Source organism: Lampetra fluviatilis, chromosome 8, assembly GCF_964198595.1.
Source record: "Lampetra fluviatilis chromosome 8, kcLamFluv1.1, whole genome shotgun sequence".
Classification (NCBI taxonomy): Eukaryota; Metazoa; Chordata; class Hyperoartia; order Petromyzontiformes; family Petromyzontidae; genus Lampetra; species Lampetra fluviatilis.
Window position 1 is genome coordinate 5,612,303 of NC_136282.1, and position 21,657 is coordinate 5,633,959.

The following is a 21,657-nucleotide window of genomic DNA, read 5'->3' on the forward strand; positions in this document are numbered from 1 at the left end:
TAAAATTAGGTTTTAAAATAGGTGTGATTAAATACCAAAATGTTGTTTACTCTACAGCATCCCAGATCTAATATTCTACGTATTTATTTTAAGTTAAATTTTCTGTTTTTATTGTAACTTTAATTGTCTGTTTTTATTGTATTGGTACAAGTAAAGTGTTCATTCTTCAGTATTCTGCCATCTCCAGTAACACTAAAATAACCTTGCCACATTTCAGGATGGTATTTTTCAAGTGCCTTGCTTAAATAAGTCACTGACAGGGGAAAGGTGCGCGCTTGTGTCGAGGTGAGATTGCCACGACAAATATTGAATTTCCCACTTCTGCCTCCTGTCACTTTGGTTATGCAGCAGTTGCAACACTTGAGTGCACACAAGCAAGTTCATGATCCGTTATCGATTCACTTTTTTTGCACAACTTGGACTTTGAATCCATGGGTGACACCTTTCACCGAACTCTGCAGCTAACCTTTAACACATTCCTGCGGAGGGAGCTGGTAGGAACGTTGGGTTGCTCGGTCAATGGCCAGGGTCAATGGCGGCGTGGTGTATTCCGCAAATATGGCCGACTGAGGGCGGGCACAAGCCGGCGTGAGTAGGTTAAGCGTTGAGTTTTATAAGGGCACCACGGGGTGACCAGCCCCTCCCCACCCAGCCCCACCCAACCCCCCACCCTGCACGACGGACGGGCACAATAATCCCCTGTGGGCTGGTGTAACCAGGAGGTTCCTACCAGTAAATGTTAGCTTGACAGCAGAAACAGGGATTGCTGTTCCCCAGCACGACACTCTGGAATCTTGGAAATACCCGGCCACCGTGGCAAGATGTTAACTCCCTCGCCAGGTATGCAGGCGATTTTTCTTCGGGTCCTCCGGTTTTCCCTCCACATTTAGAATAAACATGCGTTGAGAGTATTTGGCTGCTATAAATTTCCACATAAGCCACTTCGTTGAGCTATAATTTGTGGCGAGGTCGCTTCTGAAAAAAGTTATATCGCTCCGTTGGCCTTACCTGGTAAAATAAAGCGTTTTCATTTTAAATAGTTTAACATCACAAAATTGTTGCCACTACTACTCAACAAACTTTACATAATCTGCCTTGTACGATGAGAACAAACATAGCGATGTCCATGACAAAACATACATCTTCCGTAATCAAGCGAGAAACATTTTGTGGAGTTAAATCCCACACGCAATAGTTGTAAATGCTTAGGTGCCAATAGGATGTGTCACATTAAGTAACTGAGCCCATGTATTATTCAGTCGTGTTATTAATGTTAGCGCAGTGGTAACACTTGCTGTGTGCCTCGGCGACAAATTCCTGGTTTAGAATCCCGACTCGGGTTATTTTTTTTGTTGAGTTCGAATGTTCTCACCTCGTGCATGGGTTTCATCTGGGTTTTCAGATTTTATTTTTTTCGCATTGCTTTCACAGCATGCAATGCACCTAGTAATGCCCTGCAGATAGTGGTTCTTTAAAACAGGACCTTAACGGTGGAGAAATAAAATAAAGTCAATCGTCAATTCTAAAAACAATGGCAAGTCTACAGTGAACACGTGTACCCTGTTATAATTAACAAAACATACGGTGTAGACACAAGTGTATAGCATGGCATGCCACATGCATGTCTTCGTCATTGAGGCTACTTCTGAGCTGCTGTTAACGTTTCAAGACGGTAAACGATTCTTCTCGACATGGGACCTTTTTTGCCAGTATCAAAGTATGAAAACATAAGAATCGGTTTTACCCGTTCTGGCAATAGCACAGGTGTTAATATGTGCAAGCACAATGCTGTATAAACCTTTTGCAAGGAATCATGTCTGTATCCACCACACTTGTGGTGAACATGCACACGAAAAACATGCTCTGATAATGATTCCTTGCAAAAGGTTTCTGTTTGGTGTTTGAACATCTTAACACCTGTTTTATTGCCACAAAGGGTAAAACCTATTATTTTTTCAATTGTTCTCGAGTCTGCAAAAACATGCACCCCCACCTAGTGGATAATTTCGGGATTCCACAGGGCTTATAAAAAAAACTAATTGACGTATAGTAATCTTGATTTGAAGCTTTCGTGACTGCAGGAATCCATAGCCCGATGTAACCAGATTGTTTCTGTCAATGGTAACAGTAGTTTTTTTTATCCTGTTCACAGCTCTAAGGCATCATAATAATAGGGTTTTTCCCCTTTTTTCTGGCAACAAAACTGAAACCTTTTTACAAGGATTCATGTCTGCATTAACCACAATACTTGCAGTCAAAATGCAAACAAAAATACCCAGCCCCTCCCCACCCTCCCCTCTCCACCCAGCCCCACCCCTCCCACCCCCACCCTCCCCTCCCCATATGCACGACAGACAAATAATCCCTGGTGGGCAGTGTGGAACCTGTTGTTCCTACCTGTATCAACCCTTATTTCCCATCTCCCTGGCAACACCTCCGACAACCGTGCAGTTTGTCCGTGCAAAGGTCCTCACGTTTGCACGCGTGCCCCCGTTTGCCCTGAGTTGCCCTGTGCGCACACTGCATATTTCACTCCTCTCCACTTGGATGGGAGACTGCCTTGAAATACGAGGTGTAGACTCGGGCTACCTGATGGCATTACACCAATATATTGACAACCCTCTGTGACCTCAAACCACGTGTCTTATCCAGGCCCAGTTAATCCACTTTCCTCCCACCTGTCGCTCATTACTGGAATTGGCTAAGCACCCCAATGCAGGACTTATGTAAAACATTAAGTCTCGGCGAGGACTTTATGAGTATGTTGCTGTATGTTTTTTTCAGTGATCAAGAAATGCAGATTCAGAATATTCCAGCTTAAGATTTTGCCTATAATTACAGAGAAAGCTCATCATGGGAATATGTTAATGATCAAAGGCAGCTTATGCAAACGGAATCGGTCATGCCCACTGTGGAGCAGCCCTCATTAACATGCGGTTTTAAATAAAGAACTCGTTAAGATTATAATGAAGCGGTAGGGCATTAGTTAATGCACTGTTTATGAACCCAGCGACCCGAGTTTAATACCTGGCCATGGCAAACATCAGTGGCGAGTCATATCTGATCCCGTTTTGGCACCCCCATTCAACTCTCATTGACGACGCTGAAGAATATTCAAAAACTAATCTTTTGCCCGTCCAAGGACGGGTGTATTTGCAGTAAATCTGAAAGTTGCAAGCGAAAAGCAGAACGCCACGTGATATTCATTGCATCAATTCGTGTGCGATTTGGTGAGGGCGCGGTGACAAAGACCTATTTAATTTACAGGTTATAATCCCTTGTTCATCACGACGTCCTTTTTACTTCTACGTCTCATTATTTGGGTCTTTCGGTGAAGTCACGTGGATAGGTTCAAAGACAATCACAAAAATCTACGACGTTTCGATCGCAACACAAGCGGTAGTGATGACGGCCGCTTGTGTTGCGATCGAAACGTGACTTTACCGAAAGACCCAAAGAATATGAATTCCTGCAGTCACGAAAGCTTGAAGTCAACATTCTATGTCTCAACAACAGCGTTACGGAGATCGCGTGACGTGAGGGTTCTGCCTTTGTAGTGAGGGTTGTAAGTTGACGCTGAGGGGGGAGGAGGCGCCTCGCACCCCCCCCCCATGTGGAGTGACGTCACCTGCTAATTAATATTAATGAAGGGGGTGTGTCCATTTGGACACGTCACCTGTTCATGATTATTAATGAGGGGGGCTGGCCGAGGGAATGACGTCACGCGCAGGACACACAGACATTCTTGGCTCATTATTGTCGTAAATCCCCGGTGATCGATACGGTGTGGTCAGGCCTCCATCCAGCAGTGGATCGACATAGGGATGTAATATATTTATATATTCTACTAAGTTTGTGTGTTTTGACAGCTGAGTTCACCTGTAGTTTTAAAAGATAAGTATATTTTTGACATTTCACAAAACTGCATTACCAACGTCTTCCCATTGAACTATTTTGGCCATATTTTTGTTTGTTAGTGAACATGGTTTGCAATGTTATGAGGGTAACGCAAAAGGAAGTGCATGTCAGAATGTACACACCAAGCATATCAAGCGCACTCACTTGGACAAATTTTAATTAAGTTATAGAATAACTGCCCAATGCCTAATATGCATAATTAGTGCATTGTAAGGTTTTTTAGGTTTTAGTCAAAAATAAATGGTTGACCGTACTGACATCACCCCTATGCAATATGCAGACACCACATAAAACACCAGGCCTGCGTTCTGTGCCACCTTAAGTTTTATTTAAATCACCCCATTCATATACAAACGCTATTCTGTTGGATGTCATGATCCAGCGTAACGCGTTGCATGCAGCTAGCTTTAACCTGCAATGCCGTTTAAGAAATTCAATCACAACGCCTTTAATTGAATGCGTCAACATAAAGCTACATTATTGCAATTACATGTTTTTATTTCGATTACTGTATGACTTTCTAAAAATTTCTTATTAGGCATAAAAAAAATCTTACAAGGTACATTATATGTTCACCTGAAAAGTCCTAAACATGTATCAACTGCACAACTGCCCACATGAATCCAAAATTAATGTTTTACCATTCCATGAAATGACAATTGTACTTTGAAAATTCTTAATATAGAAGCAATGCAGCTTTCTTACTTCACTATTTTTTTGAGTATTTCCTTCAAATAATTCGCTGTTGCATTCTCAGCCTTTAAGTAATTTGCACAGCTCGCTTTCAAAAATTTAAAAGTGCAACAGAAACGACTACGTACATTTCAGTTTAATGCAGCCCGACTGTGTATAATGCATATTTACAGAGAAAGATAACAACACCGTCACCTGGACCCGGCGCACCAATGTTTAAACAAGGACCGAGGACAAAGTAAGGCTTACCAGCTTCAAAACAACAAAAATTATCCAAAATGGCAACGAATTTTACATGTTAAAAAAAAAAAGATTGATCTTGTGCAGAATTCACTATACATGTATTCAACTTTGCTTAAACAATCACAGCAGTAGCTGGGATATACAAGCAATCGTGCCATTTCAAAGGTCCACTCTATTACACACAGTACAGTGGATTATACGATTAGGGTACGCGCGGAATAACTTGTTATTTTTGTTACATCTATTCGGTAAATTTTAAGACACTGAAATTAAATAATGCACGAACAACATTCCCAAATACGAAACTGCAGGTCGACCCTACCGTGGCATTTTTGTGATACTAAATTTCTAACTTGAATGGCATCATATCAATACAGTATATTGCATGTCGTATTTTTTCCAATGATACATTCTTCGGAAGATTAGAAACATTCTAAAACTTCAAATGTACAGCCAGTTATCTATCCACTCTCTCATTTCGCGTTTAACTATACGGATGTGCAAGATTACTTGGTTCCAATAGGTGGGTCGTGGGCATTCGGTGCCTGTTGTGATGAGCAGATATTTGTTCCTTTATAGTAGACCTTTAACGGGCTTCCCCGTGGGGTCAGAGGGCTTCGCTGCTACTACACAAAAGGATAGTCAATTTTGCCTCAACATATAAAAGCATAAAATCCGTACACCGCCATGCCATTACCATAGACTATTCTAACGCCTACCTATTCTCTACTTGTGACAGACGATTTAACACTGCTGTGTGTGAACTACTCAGTGGGAAGGAGACCATGCTGGCGGGAAGCACATGAACACATTCAACAATGTAACCTTTAAAAAAAAGGTCAATGTACTTTTTTGAAAATGTTAAACTTACAAATAAATTAAAACAAATTTAAGCATAGTTTCAAAAACATAACAAATTAATGAGGGGTCATCACCCTTGCTATAGATGCGGTGCCGTTCCTCATCTGGTTTTGAGTGTCGATACGCTCGCGACGTTGGAAACCTGTCGGAGGAAGGTTGTGGCCAAACACGATGGAACACAGAACCACTTCATGGCTTGAAACTTTGTTTCAGGAAGTTGGGACCAGGTCCCAGACTGTGGCATAGGCACACAAGGGTAGACATGTGCGGCCATCCCAGCCAATTACAAATAAGGCATTTTGTGTTGTAATGTTCAGTGATTGCAGGGTAAATAGTTTGCGACATTTGAAGCGACCCGACTCAATCAGTTTATCATTTGACAATTTGGTTTGAAGACAAAAACAAAAAACAATGGCCACCTGCCAATTTAATCTATTGTAATCTATCGCCATTACTAAATATAGGGATATCACATTGTCTCCCTTCGTTTTTCCAGCAGGCTGATTGGTTTAGACACTTAAATATAAACTCAATAACTATTAAAAAAACAAACGCGTTGTAGCCCAGTGTCCTGCAACCGAGTTTCAAGTCAAAGTGGTCTCGTATCGCCATGGCCTAACGAAAGGTGTCCATACTCAATTGGCATGCGCTGCTGCAATGCAATAAATGTGCTGTTAAAAATAAACAAGCCTTGATTCCTCGTTCTCCCTTTGAGAATAGGTGCCATATTCCTGATTTACAATTACAAATGTAAAAATGCGTTTCTCATCTCTGACATTGTAAGTAGATTTAAGCGGTCCTCAGTAAAAAAAAGTGGTTAACGCCTACCCTATAATAGTGTTAGTGTTGGACAGAGTTAATGTTAGAACTCGGGCTCAGTTCATGGCTAGGGTAAGAGCTAAGAATGTGGCCTTAGAGCTTAGGGTTAGACCAATGTGATTTGGCAAAAGTTGGGATTAAAGCTAAGGGTTTGGAATTAGGATAATGGTCTGGGATTTGGGCTAGGACAACAGCTAATGTTTTGTGTATCAGCTGGAATAACAAAATCGAGGGTATTCATTTAGGACTAGGGTTAGAGCTACGGTTTGGATTTAGTGCTAGGATTATAGCTAAGGTTCGATTTAGGTCTCAGTTTAAGTTTACAGACAAGGTCGGTGACCGTGTGTGTGGTGCCGAGTAGAGGGGGTTGCCTTCGCCGAGTCAGCGCCGCCAAGAGCCCCACGCTACCTCCCGCCCTGCCTGCGGTGGCTCAATTCCCACCCTCGTCGTCCTGCACGATCTCTATGCTGCTGTCGGCCATGCTGGCCACGGAGGAGCTCTCGGCACGCGAGCCTCGAGCAGGGCTGTGGCTCTCTCCCACCCCCGACGGGCTGCTGCCGCCGCCACTGCTGTGGCTGCTGCTGCTGCCACCGCCGCCACCACCGCTGCTGGTGCTGCTGCTGCTACTGTTGCTGTCCGACTCGGGCGTGCCGGCACCCACAGTCTCCTCGCCCATGCCCAGAATCTCCAGGATGGAGCGCGGAAGCTCCTGTGCACCGTGTGACAGGGGGGGCAGTGGGGTGAAGTTGAGGCCTGGTTTAAGTTTCCAGTTTGGTTTGGTTAACGAGGTGAAAAAACTCAAGGTGGCAGGAAGCGTCTCGTTTATCGAGCATGACCTCGGTCAACAAAATTGCAAAGCAAAACTAATTAATAAAGTTCAGCAATGAAGCAAATAGAAATCAGAGCAAAAACAAATGTGTCACATGAGAAGTCGAAAATATTGTACCAACGTATTCAAAGTTAAATTATAACATTCCTTGCAGTGTATATTGGCTTGGGCAGATACTTTTCAGACTGATCATAGTATTATTACAGATTAAGGTCCGTAAACATTCAAGAGATATAGTGACGAATGTACTCGTATGTAAACAGACAAGGATATTTGTAAAATGCAACTGCAAGTGAAGTTATCGCAGAGAATCAACATTTTGGTTATTCTGGACAATGCCAAATAAGCAAATGTGTGCACAAGGTGTTTAATGCCACATGATAGGGCCCTTTGTGATATAGCTTGCTTAGACAGCGTGTGTGCATGTGGTATCACCTGCTGTGGCAGTTTGTTATGTTATTACAGTGTGACAAGTTATGTATTGTGACATTTTATCGCTATCAGCTGCATTATCCGGTTTTAGTGGCAAAACCAGGCTCATAGGGACATTAGGTAGTTTAAGCAAGGTCAGTGGGTCTATATTTAGGTGTACAAGCAGGTTACCAAGTCAGACAATATATAATGCACAAGAAGGCAATCACCTAAATTCCATAGCAGTGGCTGTGACAACTCCACCATTGATCACACCGACTTTTAAAACACCTCATCTACCATAAGTATACAATTAGGATTTACATGGCATCTACATGCAACCTTATGTCTAGATCCTGTTCAGAACAGTGGTATACAAGCATGACTGGGAAAAATTAGTTGTATGGATTCTTGTTTTTTTTGGTAAGGGGTGGGGGAAGAGGGATGGTCATAGGCAGTGATGCCACTCACTTTGCACTGGCTCAGCTGCAGGTATATTGCCTGCCCCCTCTTTAGAATCTCCTCCACGTCCAGCTTCATAGACAGCTCGTTCACATGCTGCAACACGGCAAGACATCCACATTGAGCAGCATTCACCACCACCACCTCTGCACGGTTTCGGAAACATAATCACCGGTGCCCATATCAAATGGTGCAATATTAACCGCAAAGTAAATATGGAGCCCGACATTATTATGCTGAGCTGTGTAGAGTAACATTACTCATGTGCGCTGTGGTATATGCCCGAGTAGAGAAGGATATGCGTGTTAAACAGTATGACTAGAGCACTTAACTCACAATGGGGCAGTTAAAAAAATAAAGGAAACTTACAGCCAAAATGTAATAATCATCCTAATAATACACATGGCGTATCATTTTGATAATATCTACAGTTGAAGAAAGTATGTCTGAGCTATGGAAAGAGAAAGCCATACTGCCCTTAGATCAAAGTGCAGTGAGAGGTCAAGCACAGACGGGCCTCTACCTTGAGGATCTCGTTGAAGCCGCACTTGGCATCCATCATGTGCTGCCTCTCAATGTCGAGAATTGCACAGCAGAGCAGCAGGTGGAAGTTTTGGCACGGCAGGCCGGTCCACATCACCTGCAACACGCACGCACACAGAGGATACACGGGGACATGAGTATCGTCTCAACAACACGGCCCCGAAGCCAAACTACAAAAGCGAGCGCTTGTCTTACAAATCCAATGCCCCCGTGTCTATACGACTGTGAACAGATTTGAGATCTGCATGTCAAAGTCAAGTACAATTTTCTCCCAGAACAAACAATAAATGTTGGAGTTTTTTTCTTTTATGGATGCTTAGGGAACGAGATGCGTTGTGATGACGTGTAAAACAAACGGCACAATTGTAGTTGCAATTGATTGTCCACATTCTCATGGCAAGGATAATTTTCTCTCCAGGAAAATCGCCGTTTGATTTCCTACAAAACGGTACCAAATTGTATCAACCCCAATGTCATGATAAACAGTCCAAACCCTGACAGGAATCTGAACCTTCACACTTGCAATTGTGCAAGTAAGCTGTCACAAATCACAACTCATCGGAAATCTGCGTACAAACAGTCACGCTCTTCACTGGCTTCCTATTGGTATAAATGAAAAAAACTACAAAACTAAATTATTATTTTATTTTACCAGTTCTTTTTCAGAAGTGACCTGGCAAAAAAAGATAGCTCAATTTAGTGGCATTTCATGTGGAAATTGATAGCAGCCAAATACTCTCAACGTATGTTTCTAAATGTAGAGGGGAAAAACCAGAGGAGCCGAATAAAAACCCGCATGGCCACAGGGAGAATATGCAAACTCCAAATATGCAAGCGTCAGGGTCGGGACGGAACCCACAACCTCCTGTATTGCAGAAGAGGTAGTTGACATCCCGCCACCGCGTCACCGCTATGAATGTGTGGCTGTCTTACCTCCCAGAGGCGCAGGATGTCTTGGAAGGAGAACTCTCGCTTGAAGCGAATGAGCAACCAACGGAAGCAAAAGTACAGGTTTCCAGAGTCGTGCGTTTCTGCGATAAAAAAAAAACCAAAGTTCTATCGATGTAAAAACACCTGGAACATGAAATGTTTATCTTTAAAAAATGAATTTACAAAATTAACATAAACATGGGTCGAGTTTTCTACTTCAGAGCAAAATCTAGTTAGTTAGTAGATATATGGTATTTTGTAAAAGACCCCCCTTTGCAGTCACGAAAGCTTCAAATCTAGAATTAATACCCTCTTACGGGGAGGAATTTCACCTATCTGTTAGAATTTTTAACAGACGAGACAAGAAGTCACAGCTTCTCGAGACGCTGGCCTTCCTCAAGAGATGCCGCGATAACAAGGTAATACCCATCGCTTTACCACATTCTGATAATCTCCTCCCCCCTCTCCTCCCCCCTTAACTGGTATTTAAGAGCTTGCATCTTGATTCCCTCCCTCACTTGATGCAGCAAATCTGGCTGTGACGGTCCCACCTGATGACGGAGACTTGTGTTGCCTCCGAAACGTCGTGATTTTATTGTTTTATTTTTATTAATTTTTATTTCATTTTTTACCTACGTGACTTTACCGAAAGAACTAAGAGTATACTCCCCTTCCATCGGAGTCGTCTCTTATCTAGTTAATTTTGTATGCAGGATTAGTGCAATGCAAGTGAGATCATTGGTCTCTTACCGAGGTAATCACAGAAGCTTGGGTCAAGCAAATGCAGGAGCTGACAGAGCTGCACGAGTTGAGTTTTCATTCCCTGCTGGCTCTCCTCGAAGTTGTGGTGCTGTGCCACGACAAATCACGCATCAACAATCAAGGGGGTCGGCATTCTGTCGGCTTCATTGGAGGAGCTCTCAATTACGACCGGCAAGCACTACTCACATATTTAATCAAGGTTGATGTCATACTTTGGTTTAATCACACTAGGCCTTGCCCCGCCCCCAAGGGATAAGCTGGTGCATTGGAATGCGCATGTTGTTACCTTGGGCCTGAATGCATTACTCACCACTTGATCCATGTAACCTACAAAGCACCAAAAGGCATCTACTTCATTTTCCTGCACGTACAGGATGGGGGAGAGCAGATCACTCATGCCCTGAACGTATCCTGCAGTCACACACATGGGGTAATGACAAAGATTTCCATTAAAACTTATAGATTGAAGCACCAAAGAACTGTCATCAAGAACTGTCACCTAAAGCCAAGACAGCACGAGGAGTAGGATGGACAGCACCACATTCAGCCACCTTTGAATTGACACGGGGAGAAAAAGACAGATTCAGATACCATTTACCACATATGCACATTGAAAGAGTGGTTGCTGTTATCTTAGCACAGTGCGCTAAACACGAGGCCAAAACTCCCAAAACACAAGGCAAAGATTCCCCATGCAGCCGACAGAGACTTTATGCTTACCCAGATCAAAGTCGTACATGCAGTAAGTCATCAGGATGTCATTGAGCAGGGTGAGCCCTGGGTTGTTCGAGCCCTCATAGAACTTGTTGGTGCGGTCTGTCCTGTTAACGTCCTTCTCTGTAAACGACGAAAAAAAAAATATAACGGGGGCAGAGGTGAGACACCACCGTCACATCATCAGCAAACACATGCAGTGAAGCGTCAAACACCGAACCACAGGCGGTACACCTGTGCTAATATCGATGCACAAAGTGCAATTCATACCCCAATGCATACAACGTAACAAGCATTGTATTAAAGCCAGAGGTGCCTCCACAGATGTCACTTGCACTGCCAAGGACCATCAAAGCTTCCCTTTCACCGTTAACTCTGTTTATGCATTGCTGCAAAACTGTAGACTTGTATTGCACTGTGAGCAAACATGCACTCGTTTGCTATTACAGATGGGCCACCTTGTTTTGCAAAGCCAGCAACAAAACACCAAAGCGTATTGTTTTTTTAATTATGTACCTTTTACCAACAGCAACTTTGAGTTAAGAATTTAGCAGTACATTTAGTATAAATACAATCTTGAACACACTAATTCATGCTGGTTATGATCACAGCAAAAAAAAAATAAGCAAGCAATGTCCCTTGAAAGACACTTGCAGCAGCCTTGGCACTGTAAGAGGAGCACTCTTAACCTGCAGCTTTTTATAATTAAAGCTCCGTATCTTAAATGCGCCAGGCATATTGGAGCACACCTGTAATCCAATGCATTGGAGGCATTTGTTTGTGGACCGTGTGGATTTGTGAACCTCCCAAACCCACTGGGCTGCAAGTTGAGATCTGGAGACCTGTCACGCGGGTGTGAGGTTCTACATAAATCATAAATGATGGATGGTGACAATGATGTGGCAGTACAGCAAGTAGGTGTATCATGACATGGTTTATCTCAATGTACTCCAGTTTCCTTCCATAGGCGAAAGTGGTCTTAAAAATGGCAAAAGTGTTCTAACAAAAAATGGTCAAACATCCAAATACAGGACCCGCCTGAAAACTAATTTTGAAACTCAAGTGAGGCCAAGGCGTTAGAATGCATACACAATGATGGTCAATCTATCAAATGGGTGTTTTTCTGAAAACATGGCAATACTTCGAGAAACACACAAAGGTATGAAAAATGCACAGATAGGTTCTGCTTTCTACAAGCTAGCACAACACCATATAGGTGAGTATATCACATACGGGATAAACGCTGTGTAATCTACTAACCCCACATATGAAGTCAGATTTATGAAGTGGGTCACTATGCACTCTACACCAAAACTACACAAAGCATAAAAGTTGGTACCGATTAAGTTCTTGTAATCGCGCAGGTTCGAATTCCTCTTTTCTTGTTCTTCGCTCACAGATTTCCACTGAAGCTTCATGCGGAAATACTCATCCCTACGCACAGTGAAACAAATACTCTTAAAAACAATTCAGCGAAATTATCTACATCAAAACATTGATTGTCCCCTCCTAACAGCTAAGAGAATGCATACGGTCTCTAATCTGTTGTGGTCAGCATATAACTGGGTAAACAGTAATCAAGTTATTGCAGCTCACAGTACAGCTTACCACTATCAGTAACGAGCTGCATTACTTAAACAAATCAGGGTATCAACCAAATAATGTCCAAGGCTACCAAAGGTCATAAAAAAAAACAATGTTGTGCTCTAACATCTACCTTGAGTGTCCTCCTTGCCTAGATTAGGCCTACATTTCTTTTGCTATTTAAATGCATTTAGTTTTAACTTTCACTCTTTTTCCAAGGTGTTATTGGATATCAGAACTGACTGTAAATGTATAACTGAGCCACTTCTGATATGTTTTTTTTAAAAGGACATTGCACTGGCTACCACTATACAGCAACCACATTTCACCTCATCACAGGAGGATGTGTTTTGCACTTGCATCTGTCGATTAGGTTTTAAGCAATGGGCTCCTGTAACATGTAGCTTTCTATGCATCAGAACCATGTTTAATGAACTCAAAGAAGAGGTTTTTGATAATGCCAATTCCAGTGGTGTCAACAGTCAGTAGACCATTAATGCACTAAAATTATTGGCAGTTCTTATCTTTATAGAACCCACTTAAATTGATTAATTCCACTATCTACCAAATGTTCTCAAGATTTTCTGTTGACCAACCAGCTGGGAGGTGCAGTGGTCATACTACGTGACTTGCTATCGGCAGGTTTCACATTCAGATCCTGGTTGGGGGGGGTCTAATAAGCCCCACATCAATCTGGCGTCAGGAAAATAAACATCAGCATTGTGGGGCAGTTACTCGCTGGTATCCTGTGGAAAACCACCAGAGGAGAATGGAGTTTTCACCAATGGCTCAGAGCCATGACTGCACAGCCTCAGTACTTTAATGGTTTTGTCTGCTATCAATCACACGAGAGGGCATAATACTGTGACGCTGGATCATTTATGTAACCAATGCAGAGCTCTTATTTTTCTCCAGCGCTGCCTCTGCTGCCCCCGATCACACAGTTTGTGGTCGTGTTGCGAGTGCCGAATTGGCTAGCACGCACGCTTTCTTCTTCACGACGGCTTTTCTCTCCTCTGTCGTGCTTGTCCAAGGGTAGTATCCGAGCACGAATTTCCAAACCTCCTTCCGCAGCGAGTGCGCCAGACCCTGCAAATAACACCAGCAACAGGCCGTTCAATTAATTACATGAAGACGCATCCAAAATACAACATTTATATTATTTTGTATCAAGTGAGCTTGAAGCTTTGTTTTATGGAGAAAAAGTTTTTTTTCTCGCATGACAAGGCAACTTTCAAGTAATGCCCCCTCTAGTGATATTACTGGTGTATGACTGGCCGAAGTGTATTAACATTGCTTTAGTGTGACAACTGCCAAACATAGATTTTATCTTATAGGTGCTTTACAAGGGTTATAAGTGGTACGATGGTGGTATGGTATGGTGAGAATAGGGATCGGTATGGGGAGGGAGGTTAGTGGGTACGGTAATTACTGGGGTACCTAGGGATGGAGGGGAGGATGGGCCATGGAGAAGAGGTGGGGGTCTTGAGGGAGGAGCAGAAACGAGACAGAGAGGGGTGTGGCTTGCGAGATAATATTTCAGCCACAATATTAACCCACAACTAGGCGATAATCAAATTTTGACTTAAAACTTTCGTGATTGCAGGAATTCATATTCTTGGTTCTTTCGGTAAAGTCACGTAAATTTTTATTATTTTCAATAAAAATAATAAAATAAAATAAAAAAATTTGATTATTCTTTTTCCATTTACGTGACTTTACCGAAAGAACCAAGAATATAGGCTATAATAATTTCACCCGCTAGCCAAGAATGCCATGGTGTATAGCGGGAGACACACATTTGTGACGTTTTTCTCAGGGCACTCTGGTTTATTCCAACATGAAAATTCAAAAAAGGTAAAAAGGCAAAAAGGAGCAGCCGTGAATTTGCTTGCAGATGCCACTCTTGGCAGAGGGGCCTCCAGTGGAGGAAACTCGCGAGAGTCCTCGGCTAAAATGTGGATAATGCCGTTTCTTTAAAGACACCTGGCCAGTGTGGAAGAACAGGCAGAAAAAAAGTAACCGTCCTAAAATCCCAATCCCTAAAAAACTAAAAAAAGACTCCAAACAGCCACTTATTTACCATGGAAAGATGCAAAAACACACTGAAGAAGGTCCATTGCGCAACATGTTACTTACGATATATTATATTTCTGTTACGAGTCAGCGTCTGTAGCCGAGGAGGTAAGAGTATTTTGGTCAAACAAAATATTATCGTTACCCCTTGGCAGATGGCAGCCTTCAGTTTGTCCACGTCACGCACTCTCCCTTCAGGGTCCATGTAGCGCTCCCACTCCTCCGTGCTCACCGGCTCCCGTCGCTGCACATTTGGCCTGGGGCCCAGTTCGGTCTGAATGCGCAACCGTGCAGCAAGTCAGATTAATAAAGGTTCCGGAAAAGGAAGACTGCATCAACAACGCCGGCATCTTTGAGGTGGCTGGATGGAGTCCAGAAGCTCGTAATGGCCATGGCACGCTCAGGCAATATCACTGGGACAATGAATTCATGATTACATTGGGTTGATTGATGAAATGATGGCTGCAGCAAGGAAATTAGATTTTTTACATACATTTGGCCAATGCGAGTTCTAAACAGTATTTTATCTTAGGTTGAATGGCCTTGCAACACTCTTTAAAGGGTACATATCCTCCAGGGGCGATTCTTTGACTTCATGGGACATTTCACTGCTCGTGGTGAGAATTTAGCATAAGTGCCCTGGGGCCTTGGGGATGTGTCACTATTCAGACATTTTCTAACATAATTCTATTTCTATCATCAATTATTGAATGGCGTTCTTTTGCCTCATGCCATGACACCAACAGCAACGTTGGAATACATGGAAAGACTGGGCCCTATTCAAGGAATGAGGAATTTCAGCACTGGTTTAGGACCATCAGCAAAGATGAGTACTGCCTAATGCTCCATTAAGCAAGGCAATACATTAACTTCAGCTTCGCAGATGACGCACACAATGCAGTATGAAATTACATGAACATGTCTTTGGCCTAGTCAGACTTAGGTACGCATTTGTATAATAGCATTGGTGCTAAAAGTCAGACCTTAAGACCACACGTGCTGATGTCAAGACATTTGCTCATGTTTCTTTCCACCGTGCCGCCCCGCTTACATTTGTGCGCGCGCGAGTTGCACTCACACAGGTGATGAGCTCGAATCCTGGCTCCTCCTGCTGGTTGATGTTGAGGCCAGGGATGGACTCGTTGAGGAGGTCCGCGATCTCGTTGGGGGGGCGGTGGCGCGGCGCTTCGTGCGGCTGCGCCAGTGATTCCCGCAGGAAGTTGGTCACCTTGGAGAAGCTGCCCAGCGTCGTTGTGTACGGGTCCTTGATGAACTTCTGCAAGGGCGGCGATGAACAAAAGCACCGGCATTTTATCAGCTTACAGCTCTGAAAAGTCAGATTTGTGACGTCGCTATAGCCAACTGTGTGGTGATGTGGTCTGAGCCAGTGAGTTCACAATGAAATGTTGTGAGTTCATATCTTGGTCATGGATGAACTCAGCTAAAAATATTATGTGGTTGACCACTTAATGCAAATCTAACAAAAATGTACACCATTGGATTGCAGTCGTAAACGGAGAGAGTTACTGCCCCATGCTCATTAGAGGAGGGAAACACTGCCTTGGCTTTTTTTGCATTGTACTTTATCCAAAATAAAATCCCCAAATAAATAAGTACTCGATGCAAGATTGAGTAAAAAAAATAATGTATGGCTTGAGGCATTTTCAATGATCAAAGCTTCACTGTACAGCACCATTTATTGCTGTCAAATATGACATTGCAGCTTTGGAGAGAGTGCCAACTTGGCATCCAAGAAAAGCTAACTATGGCTCAACAAAATAGTCTACTGGAGACAACTAAACTATCACCAGATGATTTTGAGGACTGCAGTTCAGCAGATAATGCTGGTGTTCGCATGCTTTTGAGCGAACGTTATCATTTTTGGAGGAACGAAATTTAGATTATGATGTTCATTGGGACATTCCGTCCTGCAAGAATTCCAACTCATTTGGCTGTCAACTTATTGGACGGTCACATGGCCAAAAGGCAGTACTGCAACTACCAAAGCAAAGTAATTTTCTTATAAATGTTATCTCTTCCTAAGCATAGGTTTTGTCTCTGTACTCTAGGTTTCCTCCAACATGAAATACACCACTTAAAAATGAAATCACCATTCATGCCAAAGCAGTGGAGGACCCTCCTGAATAAAATCACTGAGACTCAGTTTGAGTTTTCCTTATTGAATAAAACAAGTGTTATTATCTGACTGGATGGGGCTGTAGCTGGAGTGCACTTGGGTAGGTCATGAATAGTGCTGTAAAAGGTCAAAATGGTTATTCTTTGATAAAAATGGCCTCCCCTGCAGAAACGTGAAATATCTACAATTAAATTTCGACTTAAAGCTTTCGTGACTGCAGGGATTCATCTTCTTGGTTCTTTCGGTAAAGTCACGTAAAAGGGAAATAATAAAAATAAAACATAATAAAATACAATTCTCACGACGTTTCGGCCACAACGCAAGCAGCCGTCCTCAGGTGAAGAACAGGTCTGTCAGAAAGACATTCAGACGCTGTTCTATTTTTTTTATTTTATTATTTCCCTTTTACGTGACTTTACGGTAAGAACCAAGAAGATATCTACAATTAGCTAAGGGCCATAGAGATAACTATCACCCCACTGAATTTTAGAGTATGAAGACAATTTCACTTTCAAGTTTCTTCTCTTCTTTAGTGCTGCCTAACGGCGTGTGCGACTTCACGATGATATTGGTCCCGGTCTAGCACGGCGTGTAGAGTTTGTGCTGTTGTTAATTGTAGCCATGTTTTGATGTTACTGAGCCATGTCGTTTTTGGCCGTCCTGGTCGTTTTTTCCCTTCGATTTTTCCTTCAAGAATTTGCTTTAATAGCTGGTATTTGTGGTCGTTTCGGGCAATGTGGCCTGGGTAGTAACACTTCCTGCTAATGATGGTCTTCAGCAGTTGCATTATAAATTTGGTGCACTGGCACGTTGAAGACTAAGTCAAGCTGTCTGCAGATGTCAAATGCTGTGCCCGTGTCATACTCGTAACACTATAGATAAACTTTAAGCAGTCGCCCCACGCCCCACGTACTGTGCAGTGGCGTTCGTTAAAGGCGCCTGGCAGTCGGCGTGGTACGTACCGACACAAAGTGCGGCGCTCCGTCGTCAAAGAGTTGCAGCTCGTCCATCGACTGGGAGAGCGCGCGCGTGTCGTGGCAGTGCACCAGCGTGAGCCTCGAGTCGAGCGGGGACCTGCACAACAACCAGACAACTTCAGTGTCTTGTGGGTGCACGTGCGTGCGTGCTGTGGGGAGCGGTAGTGCAGCGGTTAGCGTGCTGCGCTATGAGCCCGCTAAGAAGCCGGCCACCTGAGTTCGATTCTCGCTCACGGCCAACACCAGTGACAATAATTTTAATCGGTCCTGGGCCGCCCATAGGTTGACTCAGCCTTAAAAGAATACCTGGTGCGGTGTGAAAACATCGCCACTGTGGAGACCAAGGCGGCCGGGCGTGGTGCTGGCCACCCTTGTGTGCCGTGTAGGCCTTAATTGGTGCTCCAATCAGCCCTTGCCCCAACAGTCTGTTACAGGCTATACTGGGGATCTTTGTTTTTGTGCGCACATGTCAACGTTCCTCTTCCATCTTAACTGACCGGGTGAGCGAGACGTAGCGACTCAGTGCAGTGAGGAGTGCTTTGCTGCCCCCCTGGTGGAAGTGCAGGGCCGGGAAGGAGGTGCCGTCGCGGATGATAAAGATGAGGTAGGACCAGCCGAGGCCCGGCTTGTTCTTCCTGATTGACTTGAGATCAGACAGGCTGAAAGCAAATGCCCACTTGCTCTTGCGCGCATTGGACTGGAAGGACACCCCCGTTTCTACAAACCAAAACAGAATAAGGAAATGAAAGACCAGCAAAATGTGTGCCACCGAGTCAGCTTGACCGACGTGGTACCTTAAGTCCCTGCAAATGCTTCGCGAACGTGGTGTGTTATCACAGCCCGCTGTCCTGCTACACTGTTAAATATTTGACTGAAAACAGAATTCTTTAGAACTGCTTTTTTGTGTTCATAATTTGTTGTCCGTCCCCCGCATCTCTGATTACCATGGTAAGAGGTTCAATATACATACAATACATATGTAATAAAAGACTTGACCACGATATCTGGCTCAGTGTCCTTTATTCGGTCCGTACTGCGTCCCCACACGGCTGTCTCTCTTATTCTCTCTGTGCTGGTTCCGATGTCACTCCAGTCCACATCAGCAGCCCCGCTGCTGTTCTTGTCGCTCTTGCAGCCCCACAGCAGCTCCGCTGCTGTACTCTCACACAGCTCCCTTGGCTGTTCCTGCTGCAGCTCTGACGGCCTCGTGCTGTCTCGCCTTCTCGTCGCTCCTGCGACTCCTGGCAGCCACCCCGCTGCTCCTCACACACAGCCTTACTGCCTATCTCTATCTGCAGCTTTACACCTCCCAGTAGCTCCCTACTGTTCCCAGGGTTGGCTCCCGCTTCTGACGGTGCCCCCTCGGCTCGTACGCCCGCGTGGCCCCACACCTTTCCATTCACACCCCGACTGCCTTCTCCTTCCGGTTTACCCGCTTAAGGACCCCCTACCTTTCACCCACGTCACCTGGCTCCGCCTCCTCGTGACGTCACATCCGGAAGGTCGCTTTCGCCCGCATTACACCACCCTCCCCCATAGAAAAAACCCAGCCGACCTCGGCTGAACAACACCAAAGCGTAATGCGGTGAACCGACCTTCCCCCTTAAAGGACACTAAGCATGCAATATAACAACAAGAACAACACACAAGTAACATCGACGAACGTACGAAAGCATGCGATAAATACGACGGCAAGAACAAGAACAATAACAACATACAATCAACGAAACGTAAGCGATTTGGAACGAGTGCGGGTCGCCGGCCCGTCCCGGACGGTCGGCGGCCCACTTGTAGAACGGGGGCGCGATGGAACACGAGAAATGACAGGGGGTAATTCCCCTGCTGCGATTGGAAGTCCACCGACATCTCGTGTCCCCGACGAATCAGTCTTGGTCATATTCGGCGAATGCGCCTGCAGCGGGGTCGGAAGGGTCGCCGGGCTTGAAGGTCCCGCAGCCTTGGCAGGCGCCCTCCGAGCAGGCCCACTCCTCCCCCGCGGTGTCACGGTCGGCCTGTCTGGAACAGGTACGACAGGCGCTCTAGCAAGATCAATGGACGCAGGCGGGGAAGAGTCAGAGTCAGCAGCAACAGACCCCGGCAAGGCAACATTGGGAGATGACGCATCACGTAGGGGAGCAACATATGGTTTCAACCGCGACGTATGAACAAACCAACGGCGAGAACCAAACTGAACGCGCGCCGACTGTGGATTGGGAACCTCAATGAGGCGCACAGGACCATGCCAAGGTTTGTGCAATTTAGGAGAGGTCCCCGGCCGCACCTGCGGGCAATGGAGCCAGGCCAGGTCTCCCACCTTCCAGGGGCACTCCCCCTCAGACCGCCGAGCATACCGCTCGTTCCGGGCCTGGGCTTTGGCCGTAGCCACGCGGGCGTTTTCCCGCGCCTCCGTAACCCGGCGAACCGTGTCCTGAATGTATTCAGGGAGTGGTTTACGAGGTCCCTTCACCCCAGTACCCAATTGCACATCCACCGGAGGCACGTTTTCCCGACCATACATAAGGTAAAACGGCGAATATCCTGTAGCCGCATGGGGCGTCATCCTGTACGCCGAAAGCACTCCGGGGATGTGCAGATCCCAATCCGATTGCTGTTCACTCACAGTATGGCAAAGCATGGCAGACAATGTCCTGTTCAGCCGCTCAACCATACCATCCGTCTGCGGATGGTATGGAGATGTCCGTATCTTCTTAGTCCCAAGGCCTGCACACACTTCAGCCAACAATTTAGAAGAGAAATTTCGGCCCTGGTCCGTGAGGAGTCTCTCCGGCGCCCCCTTGTCCATAATGTACCCAAACAAAAAGGCGTCGGTGATGGCCGCGGCCGACTGATCGGGCAACGGCCAGGCCATCGGCCAACGGGAGAGATACTCGACCCCTACCAGCAAATATTTATTTCCCCTCGCCGATGGTGGGAAGGGTCCCAATATGTCCAGTGCCACCAATTCATTGACTCGAGACACCTGAATCGACTGGAGAGGCGGCACGTAAGGATGTTTAGGCGGCTTACGCCGGGCGCATTCAGGGCACGCGCGCACGTGCCCTACAACATCTGTCGCCATGCCGTGCCAAAAATAATGACGTTGTAACGTCAACAAGGTCTTCTGCACCCCTAAATGCAATAGTGTGTCACAATGGAGAGTTCTAATCAACTCAAATCGCAAGGACGTTGGTACCACCACACGCCAGCTTTCCTGGAACCTTTCTTGCCACATAAGCAGACCATCTCGGAGAGCGGTTCGCGGCCCCACAGCCGAACTCGGACTCCCCTTGTCCCTCATAGACCGCTTCCGCATGGACAACAACGACTCGTCCATCATCTGTTCCCGAATCCAGACAGACCGCGGCAGATTCAAAACCCCATCAGTCGGTCCCGGTTCCATCGGAGTATCCGACTTCCCGACGGCCAACGTGAGCGGCTGAGGGGGGTTGAGAATCGGCGAACACCTATGCGTCCCCGACGCACATTTACAAGGGGCGCGCCCTGGTAATCTGGAAAGTGCGTCAGCGTTCGCATGGCGCACTCCCTTCCGATGTTGAATTTGGAAGGAAAACTCCTGCAGCGTGTCCAACCAACGTGCCCACTGTCCCGATGGCTGGTCCATTTTAAGTGCATATTGCAAGGCCGCATGATCCGTACGCACAATAAAAGAACGACCGTAAAGGTACGGTCGAAATTGC

At 45.1% G+C, this 21,657-nt stretch overlaps 1 protein-coding gene across 1 annotated transcript in view; it reads right to left on the reverse strand.

Annotated features, from left to right (window-relative positions):
* Nucleotides 1-4,080: 4,080 nt before the first annotated feature.
* Nucleotides 4,081-21,657, reverse strand: part of LOC144933788 (TBC1 domain family member 15-like) — a 34,885-nt gene continuing 17,308 nt past the window's right edge. Inside the window, exons 5-17 of the mRNA XM_078858910.1 lie at nt 18,457-18,676; nt 17,945-18,056; nt 15,924-16,121; nt 14,991-15,119; nt 13,755-13,858; nt 12,525-12,619; nt 11,192-11,308; nt 10,782-10,882; nt 10,460-10,559; nt 9,713-9,810; nt 8,760-8,876; nt 8,246-8,332; nt 4,081-7,243 (exon numbers count right to left, since the gene is read on the reverse strand). Of these exons, the coding sequence (XP_078715036.1) occupies nt 6,965-7,243; nt 8,246-8,332; nt 8,760-8,876; nt 9,713-9,810; nt 10,460-10,559; nt 10,782-10,882; nt 11,192-11,308; nt 12,525-12,619; nt 13,755-13,858; nt 14,991-15,119; nt 15,924-16,121; nt 17,945-18,056; nt 18,457-18,676 (1,757 nt within the window). The 3' untranslated portion in view covers nt 4,081-6,964. The remainder of the gene's footprint in view (nt 7,244-8,245; nt 8,333-8,759; nt 8,877-9,712; nt 9,811-10,459; nt 10,560-10,781; nt 10,883-11,191; nt 11,309-12,524; nt 12,620-13,754; nt 13,859-14,990; nt 15,120-15,923; nt 16,122-17,944; nt 18,057-18,456; nt 18,677-21,657) is intronic.